This window comes from Staurois parvus, unplaced genomic scaffold (genome assembly GCF_062004578.1).
Source record: "Staurois parvus isolate SC_StPar_1 unplaced genomic scaffold, SC_StPar_1.0 ptg000006l, whole genome shotgun sequence".
In the NCBI taxonomy this organism is placed as follows: Eukaryota; Metazoa; Chordata; class Amphibia; order Anura; family Ranidae; genus Staurois; species Staurois parvus.
The window spans coordinates 19,511,889-19,524,820 of NW_028317802.1; the positions used below are offsets into that span (position 1 = coordinate 19,511,889).

Genomic DNA, 12,932 nt, shown 5'->3' on the forward strand with positions numbered 1-12,932 from the left:
AAAGCGGTACATTTTTTTGCATGGAAATATGTATTTTTTTTATTGTAGGCATGTAATATTTTAGGAATAACTCACTAAATTCTGTCTGAACAAGAGTCTAGTAAACGTCCCGGGTATGTTAAAATTTGAAACACGAAATCATAAATTATAGTTTAATAAATAATCATAAAAAATAATAATATAATAATAAATGTAATTCAATAATATAATCAAAACAAAAACACTGAAATTTGAAATATAGCCCCAAGTTTGCACATCACTGAGCAAAGTCGCAAAATCGTTTTCAGTGTCTGATGACGAATTTCCCCACAAATCATCACTCAATTCTGCAAGTAGTTCTAATTTACTATTGCTGTTCTCTAGCTGATCTAAAACCGCTTTTGACCTAAAAGCCACTTTTTGGATGCCATGGACATTTCTCAGTTTCCAGGCAGAAAGAACGGTAAAAAAGCAGGCAGGGCACAGGACAAAGGACTAGAGACAAAATGTATGTGAAATGGTTTGATACAGTAATGTTTTACGTTGTGATTTTAGTGTATTTAGTGAATGTCACTTTTTCACATTTTTAAATTTCCCGCCGTTCCGTCCCCGTACGTCCTGACGTCGCAGGGAACAGAACCCAGAAGACGGATACCGGCATCGGCCGGAGGACATTGCCAGGGACACTGCAGGAGGGACATCATGGGAGCGAAGGACAAGGTAAGTGAAGAAGAGATCTCGGAGCAATGCTGCAGGGTATTGCCGAGTGTAGCTCGGGGTTACCGCTTGTGGTGCTGAAACTTTACCCCGAGCTACACTCGGGAATACCTCCAGGGAGGTTAAGTGAACCCCTTGCCATACTGAGTGTTTTTCATAGTCCTGTTTGGAAGAGGGCTTTACTAGATACTTTAACTTTGTTTGCCAGTGGGCTTTCCTTTGCTTCAAGTGGAAAAGGGGAAAAAAAATGTCATGCTAGATAAAGATATGACAATGTAAACCACTTTTAATACACATGCACATGTCTAATGAAGCAGAAAACTTTTAGGGTAGCTTGAAGTACTATTGACATGCTGAGTAGAGTATAAATGGATGGCTCTAGTAGTTGTACTGTACATGTAATAAATGAAGAATCAAATTAAGAGAGTTCCTTGAAGTGATTTAGAATGGTAATTTAGAGTTTTAGAGACTTCACCACATAAAGGGAACCTGCCCACTATTTTAAGCATATCTATCTACAGGGTGTCCCTAATGTCTGGACACATAAGAAATATCACTAACTCTATGATGTTTTTTTTTTCTCAATATGCATTTTGCCTATGTGTCCAGACTTTAGGGACACCCTGTTAAAATCAGGCACCACAAACTGAGGTTTTACTTTTCATTATCCAGAAAAAAAAAGTTGAAGCTTTGCTTAAAGGCCAGGCCCCAGCAACTGAAACATTGGAGCCAGTAAATCCTAAAATTAAATAACTGTTTTGCATGGACCTTCTCCCAAGCTCATAAAAATATGAGTATAAACATGCATTAAGATACCCCAAAGTGTATGTATTTTGTTATTTTATAGTATTTAAGCTGCCAACAGGATCATTTTAAATTCATATAGCTTCACCAGACATTCTGCCTTTTAATTTCTAGTGATGAAACAAAAAAAATTACCTATAAGTCAAAACAACCTTATGGTAAACAAGGCCTAGCCAGAAAATCCATCTGAAACAGGAGGAAAAGAAAGGTAGAGACAATATTGATGGCAATATATTGGATGCCTGCTTGTGATTGATGACATTCTCCCAATTTGTTAGGCCTTCAAGTGCATATTCAAAGAGCTTAAATCAGGTAATAAACAGACTGATCTAAATTGTGTGAAATAGAGAGGAAATACGAGTACTACACAATACAATATACTGTACACTGCACAAAAAAAGGAACACTTTGAAAACACATCAGATCTCAATAGGGAAAAAAAAATATCATGCTGGATATTTATACTGATATGGATTGGGTAATGTGTTAGGAACAAAAGGATGCCCCATCGTTGATGGAAATGAAAATCATCAACCTACAGAGAACTGAATTCAAAGATACCCCGAAACTCAAAGTGAAAAAATGATGCATCAGGCTAGTCTATTTTGCTGAAATTTTATTGCAGCAACTCAAAATGGTAGTAGTCTGTATGGCCCCCATGTGCTTGTATGCATGCCTGACAACATTGGGGCATGCTCCTAATGAGACGATGGATGGTGTCTCCAAGATCTGGACCAGGATCTGTGAGGAAGAAATGGTTGTTGGGACATGAATGGAATGGTGATTATCACTGTCAGAGTACATTTGTCATGTTTTTTTATTGGCCTGGGTATCTGCATGCATTGGTCTGCAAAGAAATGTACAATTCATTAATCGAATTGTTGTTAGATTTGTATACAACTATTCAGGTGAATCACAAACTGGCAAGTGAAAAGCATATCTAAAAAAAAAAAGTGTCACAAAAACCTGTCCTGCAAAGCCTAGCTTGTACATTGACATGCACGACAGCATTGTTAGTTTTAAACACTATGATATAGCTCATACAAAAGTACATGTATGAAAAAACCTATTTCAGATCATCTCTGTATAGTGTAAAAATGAAGGTCTACAGAATACGTTTTGAATACCACCCATTTCATACAGCAGTTAAGTACAATGCATCACAAGTAAAGTTGAGAACATATAGGATATCAAACAATATACAAAATTAAATCAGTAAGTCAATTATTTTTTCATATACCACTCTGGCTGCTTTATAATTTACAAATAGGTTTACTGTGCCTGTATTACACAAACTACTAATCAGACTCCAAAATTGTGTGACTCTAAATTCATGAGAAATTTTAGACAATACATGCTTACAGAAGACCTTTAATGTTATTTGTGGCCAAGAGGGAAACATTTTTATACACTTTTTCAGGTTAGATATACAAGGAGCTGGCTTACTGCTGCTCAGAAACCTCAAGTGATTTGCCTAATAAATAAATTAATTGAAATTCTTGCAATATATTTTAGGATACTGGTAGGTGTATCATCCCAGAGATTGCTCTCTTCCATAATAGACAGTTTCTATAAAATGCCATCAGTCTAAAGTTCTGCCATGTTAATAAGCTAAATCATTTTTCACTCTCTTACTCATTTAGCGCCCCAATTCCATAAATTGTACACCCTCTACTGGATTGAGATCTGGTGACTGTGCAGGCCATTAGAGTACAGTGAACTCATTGACATGTTCAAGAAACCAGTTTGAGATGATTTGAACTTTGTGACATGGTGCATTATCCTGCTGGAAGTAGCCATGAAAAGATGGGTACACTGTAGTCATAAAGGGATGGACATGATCAGCAACAACACTCAGGTAGGCTCTGGCATTTAAACAATGCTCAGTTGGTACTAAGGGACCCAAAGTGTGCCAAAAAAATATCCCCCACATCATTACACCACCAACACCAGCCTGAACCTTTGAGACAAGGCAGGATGGATCCATGCTTTCATGTTGTTTATGCCAAATTCTGACCCTATCATCTGAATGTTGCAGCTGAAATTGAGACTCATCAGACCAGGCAACGCTTTTCCAATCTTCTATTGTCCAATTTTGGTGAGCCTGTGCAAACTGTAGCCTCCTTTTCCTGTTCTTAGCTGACAGGAGTGGCACCCACTGTGGTGTTCTGCTGCCCATCTGCTTCAAGGTTTGATGTATTGTGTATTGATGATGGTATTCTGCATGCCTTGGTTGTACCAAGTGGTTATTTGAGTTACTGTTGCCTTTCTATCATCTTGAACCACTCTGCCCATTCTCCTCTGACGTCAGCAAGGCATTTTCATCCACACAACTGCCGCTTACTGGATATTTTCTCTTTTTTGGACCATTTTCTGTACCCTAGAGATGGTTGTGTGTGAAAATCCCAGTAGATCAGCAGTTTTTGAAATACGCAGATCAGCCAATCTAGCACCAACAACCACATTGAAGGTCACTTAAATCCCCTTTCTTCCCCAGTCTGATGCTCAGTTTGAACTTCAGCAAATTGTCTTCATCAGGTCTACATGCCTAAATGCATTGCTGCCATGTGATTGGCTGATTAGCAATTTGTGTTACCAAGTAAATGAACAGTTGTACCTAATAAAGTGGGCAGTGAGTGTATATACTGCATGTAACTATTTTCATAGTTCTGTCTTATGCCTGCAAAAAAAGTCTAGTGGATTTTTAATGATTCCTAGACAATATTACATGGATCAGTGTCTTAAATATAGTAAATATGTATAAGTATATTCAATATTTAAAAGTATTCACAGTTATGTACATCAACTAGCAAAAGATTAGCCTTCACAAACTTTGCTGCTATACCAGTTAACAAGCTCTCATCAAACATAATTATTAATCACAATGACTGCATCCAAGAACTCCATGCAAACAAAACCCTTCTTAAAGGGTCCTAAATCCAAGTATTAATGTTTCCTGCCATTCCTGCCTCCTTGCTGTAAACTACTTGTATAATTAAATAAGATCCCCCAAATGCCTGATAGCTGAAGTAGTCTCCTTCCAGGACACAGTAGTCCTCTTTGCAAAACTTCTGCATCTGGAGGTGATGCAACGCAGGTACATAGTAAAGCAGAGGCAATGGTTGGCTGGCTCTGGCTAAATACCCAGTGAATGATTTTGCTTCACACATAGGGGTTTATTTACTAAAGCTGGTTCACTCAGAATCTTGTGAATCAGTTCCCAGGTTTTATTGCTAAAGCTTAATTGAACAAGCTGAGGTTAGAAGATGATCAGCCACCATGCACAGCTACACCAGATTCTGAGTGAATCAGCTTTAGTAAAATAAACCCTATAGTGTGCCCCTTGCTGCAACCTAGAAGTAACTAGGACTAGGTAGTTTGTTAGGGCCCATGCAGACGGGGCACAGACATGCGTCTTCTGTACAGGGCCATCTTTTACTGCCACAGGGATACACAGCTGTTGCATGCATCCCCATGCCAGAGTCCCATTAATTTCTATTGGGACACACAGCTGAACAGGCACAGCCACTGTGTCCTAATATAACATGCAGTTGTGAGCAGGGGCGGACTGACAACTCATGGGGCCCCAGGGCAATAGGGGACCATGGGGCCCCTGTGTCCTTGCCCAAACTGAAAAAATCCTCATGGGGCCCCCTACTGACCCCCTACTGCCCGAGTTTCCAAAGGGTCAGTCCGCCCCTGGTTGTGAGTATTTGCATGTCCCCAAATGCACCTGCACACACTTGCATGTTATATCAGGACACTGATCCGTGCAGCCACATGTCCCAACAGAAATGAAAGGGACTCCAGCATGGGAATGCACACAACAGCTGTGCATCCTTGTGTCGGTAAAAGACAGCCCTGCACATGGAAAAAAAACAAAAACATAAGACACTACTCCGGCTAGCAGGTCATTATCTGGATCATTTTTTTTTTAACCATAGGTTTGACATGTTAATGGAAAGTCTGAAAAGAACATTTTTTCCATCATTGACAGATTAGTAGATCCTGTCCCCAAAATTTGGAGGCCATGTTTGGCCATATTGTATGGGATAGTGAACTTTTAGGTGGATAAGGTTGATGGAGCTGCCCTAGGTTTGGGTACATTTTAGTGGATTGTTTTAAATGTACTATTAATTAAAAGTGCAAACTAGAGCTTTACAAGCTCAGCAACAACAAATTCAGATTTGAGCTTTATGTGATGAATTATTGGTATAATGTTGTCTGTGATATCTATTCTGTATAGGGCAGGGTAAAAAATATATAATATGCTCTACAATTTAAAGTAGTAGTAAACATTTATCAGCCAATTACATTTTTCCCCTCAAAATACTTTTTAAGCAAGTCTTTTTTTCGTTATGCTTGCAAATACTTATTTTACTTTACAAAACTGGAAGTATCATTGTCCCTTGCCCTGCATTTCCCCAAACATTTTGCTGAGGAACATACACAGTGAACATCAATGATCGACAAACTGATGTACTGCACATGAGTAAACATGCTAGTACCAAGATTAGAACACCAGCTGTCAATCACAAGCTGATGGGTGGAGCAGTCTCTCTGTGCCATCTGTGCATGTCTACATGCATGGTAAATTCTTTGGACTGAGACACCACAAGCAGAGGTGGCTGTGTTTGACTTCCAGGAAACACTCTGCAAGGCAATGTAGCCATCAGCCAGAAGGAAGTGTCTTTTCCCATAAATTGAATTTCAGCTTCTGGATGATAATTGGGCCTGAAAAGAGAGATTGTCAGCAACTCTGACAGCATGTAAGTGTGATTTACAGATTATAAATTGGGTTTAATAATACTTTAACTTAACCTAATGGTCCAAATCCCTTAATCTTGTAAATCCAAATAGTTAATTTTATCATAAAATATTACAAGAACAAACAATAACATTTATAACAACACTGACTATATTATAAACAAATGACTGTCATAAAGTGCTTAATGCTAAGCAATTAGCAAAGATTTTTTGGTTTGTACAAGTAAATATACAAATGATATAGCTAGCACATTCCTAAATAATAAACCACTTGATTTTTGATACTGGGATATGTTTAGTTCCTGTATTTTAATGCTGACTGGCCTTCTGCTTTGTAAGCATGATGTAAATGTGTAATTGTATTTAACTGTTTGTACCACATTATCTATGTATCAAAGAATTATTGCATAGTAAACTAAAGCAACAAGCATCCTAAAATGATGTCCTGTTAGTCTACCAAGTAGGCATCATATCTGGAAACCACATTCTGCCAAGGTGCTTTGAAACTTCACAATGGATTTGCTCCAAGTTGTATTTGTTGTCTGGGATGAGCACTTCTTCCATAATGGACAGTTGTGTTAGTCTCCGTCCACACATTTTTACAAATTCAACAAATGCACTGCAGGAAACTTCACACTCTCCAAGGCCAATGGCCGTCAAATTTTTGCAACGGTCAGCAATGCGGATGAGCTCATCATCTAAAGGCTGAAGTCCATTTGCACAAACCACCAATTCAATCAAGCGAGGACAGTTCATGCCTATGCGGCCCAACATAGCCTTACTTACAGCACGACCAAAGTAAAGATGAGTAACAGGAGTCTCTTCTCGGAAAAATGCATCAAATTCTTCTTCGTACAGAAAGAAGTACATAACAATGTTGACCTTGGGTGAATGCTTGATGAGCGCATCCCAGCTTTGCTTTTTTATTGTGTGAAACTGTGTCTGGCCTGGGTTTTCACTTACAACATCAATACGAAGATGCTCAAGACGCACATGTTTCTCAGTGGAAAGAGCCAAGAGCAATTCATCACTTAGAAGGTGGTAGTTCAGGGCTAGTTCTCGAAGGCCATGACACTGATCAGCTACACACAAAATTCCTGTTGGCAGTAAAAAAGTAAACAATAGATTTATTTATGTTATATTACAAAAACTAAAAAATTTTAGTTCAAATTTATTGATCACCTACTCCTCTCCTTTCCAATCACCTCATTTTGGAGGAGTGGAGTTTTTGAGAAGTGGCTAAAAGTACATATTTCATGAAAAAATTTAAAATGTTTGGTCTTTGAATTAAACATTGTTTGTTTCGTGCACCTTATGCAGGCAGATGCTACTTCCTATGATTGCAGAATATATTTAATTAATCTTCTTAAGGAGCCCAGAGTTCAGCTTTTAATGCACATGTAGTAACTTAGAGTGAATGCAGGGTTGTGGGTTTAGTAACACTTTATCTGGTCTCCCAAAGTACACACTACCAGTAAATGCTTGTATTTGTATTGTTGTAAATATAAACTGCTATATACTGCTGATGAGAAAAGGTATTTAGCAGTCTTGCGCCTTCTATCAGTGTCCAGCTGCGCACTGGTTAAAGCTTGTAGGAGACGTTTTCATTCTGCTTCGACTGTCCTATTAGGCTGCATAACCCCTGACCCTCTGTCTGAACAGTCCTGATTGGCCCTGTGCTGATCACATACACACTCCCAAAGAAAAAAAACAATGCTCTAGCACTACACACTAAACTGAGCATGTGAGATCTAGAGCTCTATACTATCAGCAGATGGGTTGGGAACAGTAGAAGAGGGGGAGGATCAGAGAAGACAGGATCAAACAGCCTTTTTACACAATGCAGAGGATAAACAAGCATGCATTACTGCAAAATGCAGACTGATTTTACTGTTGTGGGTTTAGTAACACTTTATGTATTGATGGAAGGGGGCTTTTCTTAACTCTGAAACAGGTTGCTGGTTTTGTTTCATGTCATCCTTCCTATGAATTCAAGAGCTTTTACTTTGAGCTGTAAGGACCAGTTTTGTTGTGCTAGCTTTACCTTTACTTTACAATTCTCATGATAAGTGTGATTTAAGGTATTTTATATTGGGGAGGAAGGTTTGTTGGGAAGGGTCAGAGAGTTTAAGAACAGTAAAAGTTTATAAAGGCTTTCCTAAATTGGACTGTGTGGGAAGTATTAGCCAAAAATGTGGCCAACTAATTCTTCAGAAATGGGCACACTGAATTTATCCAGTTTTGATTAAAGAAAAGTGTAACAAGATATTGTTTTAGCTATAACAAAATCAAAAACAAAGCACAGCACAATGAATAGCACAGGTAAATCACTTTAAAAAGTATAGTGTGCACTCCAAAATCCTCCATCTTTTGATTTCACCTCTCCTTTTTGCTGGCTGCTGAGTCAGAGTGATTTCAGCAACTGCTGATGTGATCTGGCCACCCACAGTATACGTTCTTCTTGGTTCAATGGCCTGATGAAATCATATTTTTTTTTAAGTGCAATGTTATCAGTTTATTCATTTAAAGGTGAGTTACCTGTGCTGTCAAGTGCACTTTGCTTTGTTTCTTTTTATGTTAGGTATATAGCCTTTGGATATATATAGTGTTTGCAAGAGACGCGTATTCACCTAGGTACCTGTGAAAGGCAGTACATTTGAAGCTATAGCAAATTGGATATTTATAAAGAGACATCAATGGCATCACTAGAAAGCATACTTAATTATTTTGTTTTCTTCCTTGAATGTTTCTTACCTGCAGGTGAAACATGAGGACAACTGCTCATTTTTAGCAGCTTCAGAGTATCACTATTATTTGCCACCAAAACTTTCAGTGAAGGATCATCGACTGGTGTGTCGTCGATCTTTATTGAAGACAATGACTTTGAGTTGACAAAGACCACAGTCAGTGCTGATACAAAGTGAGACTACGAAAAAAAAAAAATCAGGATTATTTAAGATATTGGGTTCACTGTAAAAGAATAAATATTATAAAGAAATATATATGTAATGAAAAAAAAATCACCCAACAGAATCAAAAGTTTGAATATTCTGGGCCTTACAGAAAAATACGGGGGCTTCCATTGCTGACCACCTTCTGAGAATGTTAGTGATTTGACTGGTTTTAAAGCTGTCCTCTGGTTTGAAAAACACTGATTTAAATAAATTCCTCAAAGGATTGAAATCCACTTTATATGAACCAAATTCCCTTGCAAAAGCATTTATATATATATATATATTTTTTAAAGTAGCAGTGACTGTACTACACATAGATTGTGCAGAGCTGTGAGAAGGACCCAGCAGGCTCCACCCACTTCAAACTGCAGAAAACTAGAATACATGATCGGCCAACCTACACAAGGAGGTAGAGCAGTAGTGACTGTTTTTTATTACAGGAAGCTGCTGCACGGAAGCAAAGTTCCTCAATAGATAGATCTGCACAGATAAGAAAAGCACAAAGCACACCAAAGAGTCAATATTCAACATGTCTTTGGTAATCAGACAATATTTGCTTATCCTGGAGTTCAGTATATTCAGTATAACCCAGAAATACCATAATCAGAAAGTGACAGTGACATCAGAATTTTCGATCTAAATATTTGCTCTAAGTATTCATTCACTAATCATTGGAGCCAGTGAGAACCTGGCAACAAGCATTTTCAAAATAGAAAATTGTCAATGGCAGCCTGCATAATATCATAGTACTAGTACTGAGTAAGACCTCATCTGGAATATGCAGTTCAGTTGTGGGCACCAAGTCACAAAAATAATATGGGGGAACTGAAGAAAGTGCAGAGAAGGGCAACCAAACTGATAAGAGACATGGAGAAGCTCAGCTATGAGGAAAGATTAGAGGAACTGAATTTATTCTCTCTTGAGAAGAGGAGATTTGATCAACATGTATAAATACATCAGTGGTTCATATAGTGAACTCGGTGTAGAGTTATTCACCCTGAAGTCATCACAGAGGACAAGGGGGCACTCTTTACATCTGGAGTACTAGAGATTTAATCACCAAATACTGAAAGGTTTCTTCACAGTAAGAGCTGTGAAAATGTGGAATAGACTCCCTCAAGAGTTGGTTCTGGCCAGCTCAGTGGATTGCTTTAAAAAAGGCCTGGATTCTTTCCTGGATACACAGAATATAACTGGATACAAACATTTATAGGTAAAGTTAATCCAGGGAATATCAGATTGCCTCTAGGGGGATAAGGAAGGAATTTTTTTCCCTGCAGGAGCAAATTGGATCATGCTTTGCTGGGTTTTTGCCTTCCTCTGGATCAACTGTGGGTGTAGGATTAAAATTTTTTTTTTTTATGGTTGAACTAGATGGACTTTTGTCTTTTTTCAGCCAGACAAACTATGTAGTATCCTTTACTATAGCCATACATAAGTGTATGGCTATAGTATGTAGTGTATGGGATATAAATAACTGTCACAAATTAGTTTATGCGCAACTCTTTAACAAACAAAACATCTGTCTGGAAGCACTGAAACCCATTTCTGTGCCAATACAGACTTCATGGGTACAAGAATGTGCAGTACAGGGAGCTTCTAGTGCTTAAAGTCATTTAGACTTGAGGCACATGGTTGATCATTCAGCCAATTCTCACGTTATAGCAGTGGGTCTGCTAGAAACCTGCAATTCTAATGTTAACAGTTCAAAGAAAGACTAATGCTGACTTAAGGACTAACAGTTTATTAGCATATTCATCTTGTCATGATAAGTCAGAGCCAGAATTCTCCAATCAGCCAAGAGCTTGAGATTTGCAGATATATGTACAGAAGATGTGATTCAGCATGCAGAGAACACCAGCATCATTAGCACCAGGCACCAAGGGCTTGAGGGCCCTGATCTCACCGCCAGGACATCCCTTATTTTTTTTTTTCAATTTGGAAGCTTATGCAGGCCATATACGGTTTGTTTATCGGCTGATTTTTCGGCCGAAAAACGAAACCTTGGTAGTTCTGTTGCCACCAATGACTGCGAAAATCTGCAGTTTTTTGCAAATTTTCCAGCATGACCGATAAAAGAAATGAGGAGGAACCGCAAAAAATTGGCCGATGACATTGCCCCACAAACGGTACGAAAATCGATTTTTTTTTCGGACGAAAAATTGGCCGATAAACGAACTGTCTATGGCCTGCATGAGGCAGCTGTCAGATTTTATCTCTGCTCAGCAGACCTGTAAAGCAACAAAGAGTTTCAGGGCACTTCCCTCAGCATTGTGCTACAGGTATGATGGGCAGCAGGCACAGACCATGTTATTACACCTTACAGATGAGACTTGCAGAGAACTGTGAGTCTGATGCTCCCCAATTTTGTTTTTCATACTACCGAACACTGAGCTTTGTGACTTACATACTTCTGACCCCTACACTCTGTGCCTTATGTACTACTGACCCTTATGCACTGTGCCTTATGTACTGCTGAATCCTGTACAATGTGTGTTACACTACTCACTCCTGGACACTTTGCATTACAGATATCTGACCCCTGAGCTTTGTGAGTTACATACTCATGGTCCATGCAATTTGTGAGATACACACTTTGTGCCTTACGCACTACTGAACCCTGCACTCTGTGTCTTACACAATCCTGACACCTACACTACAAAGACTTATGTACCTCTGACCCCTGCACTTTGTGAGTTACATACTGCTGGCCCCTGTATTCTGTACTCCTTACCCCTGTACACTGTACTACCTTACACACTCTTGATCCCTGTGTTCTATGCATTGTGGACTCTTGTTCTCTAAACTCTGTGTCCCACATACTCCTCAACCTTGCACTCTGTTATATATTTCTTACCTCTCTGCTTTACATATTGCTATTTGCAGGGCTCTGTGTCCTACACACTCCTGACCCCTGCTCTTTCTGCATTGAGTACTCCTCACCTCTGTGCTTTACATTCTCCTGATTTCTTCACTCTGTTACATACTACTGACCTCCTCATTCTGTGCTTTACATATTGCTGAACCCTGTACTCTGTGGGTTACATGCTTCTGACCCCGTCACTCTATACGTTACACACTACTGACCCTTGCACTCTATGGATTACACATCTAAACCTGGCATGCTATATTGGACATTACATACTCCTGACAAAGTGTTCATTAAAATCGTCAGGGACTACTTATCATCCAGCAACTGTTGAAACAATTAAGTTTTTCTTTAAAGTAGGCTCAAAGTTTTATCTTTCTCAATATTCTGTAAGCAGAAAAGCATATGTAATGGAAGATTTACAGTTTTTGCTAAAGGATTGTGCTGAGGATTACATGTGTAGATTGTGGCACAGCAACATTAAAAAAATTAAAGCATATTTTGTGGGTGCAATGGCTGTGACGTATGCAAGCCATTACATATCTAAACCTGGCATGCTATATTGTAAACTACATACTCCTGACAAAGTGTTCATTAAAATTGTCAGGGAATACTTATACTCTTTTAGGTCCCTTCCACTGTTAGCACAGTTTGTCTACACCCACTTTTCACCATGGCATTTGGGTGCCCCAGGTCTTTTACAATCCAGACAGACCACTGCGTCCACATAGAGAGCAAGGGTCCTTCTCTGGAGCATACTGGCAGGGAATAGTTTGTGGCTGATATCTTCAGAAAATGAACTATAAAAATGTGTACACCTTTTTGTTTTGATGTGTCTGAAA

At 38.8% G+C, this 12,932-nt stretch overlaps 1 protein-coding gene across 5 annotated transcripts in view; it reads right to left on the reverse strand.

Moving 5' to 3' along the window:
* Positions 1-962: 962 nt before the first annotated feature.
* LOC149474388 (F-box/LRR-repeat protein 21-like) overlaps positions 963-12,932 on the reverse strand; it is an 87,334-nt gene continuing 75,364 nt past the window's right edge. For all 5 annotated transcript variants that reach the window (XM_089663915.1, XM_089663795.1, XM_089663987.1 and 2 more), the window contains 2 exons: positions 9,022-9,193; positions 963-7,364 (listed from right to left, as the gene is read on the reverse strand). In XM_089663915.1, coding sequence (XP_089520041.1) covers positions 6,721-7,364; positions 9,022-9,193 — 816 coding nt within the window. In that variant the 3' untranslated portion in view covers positions 963-6,720. The remainder of the gene's footprint in view (positions 7,365-9,021; positions 9,194-12,932) is intronic.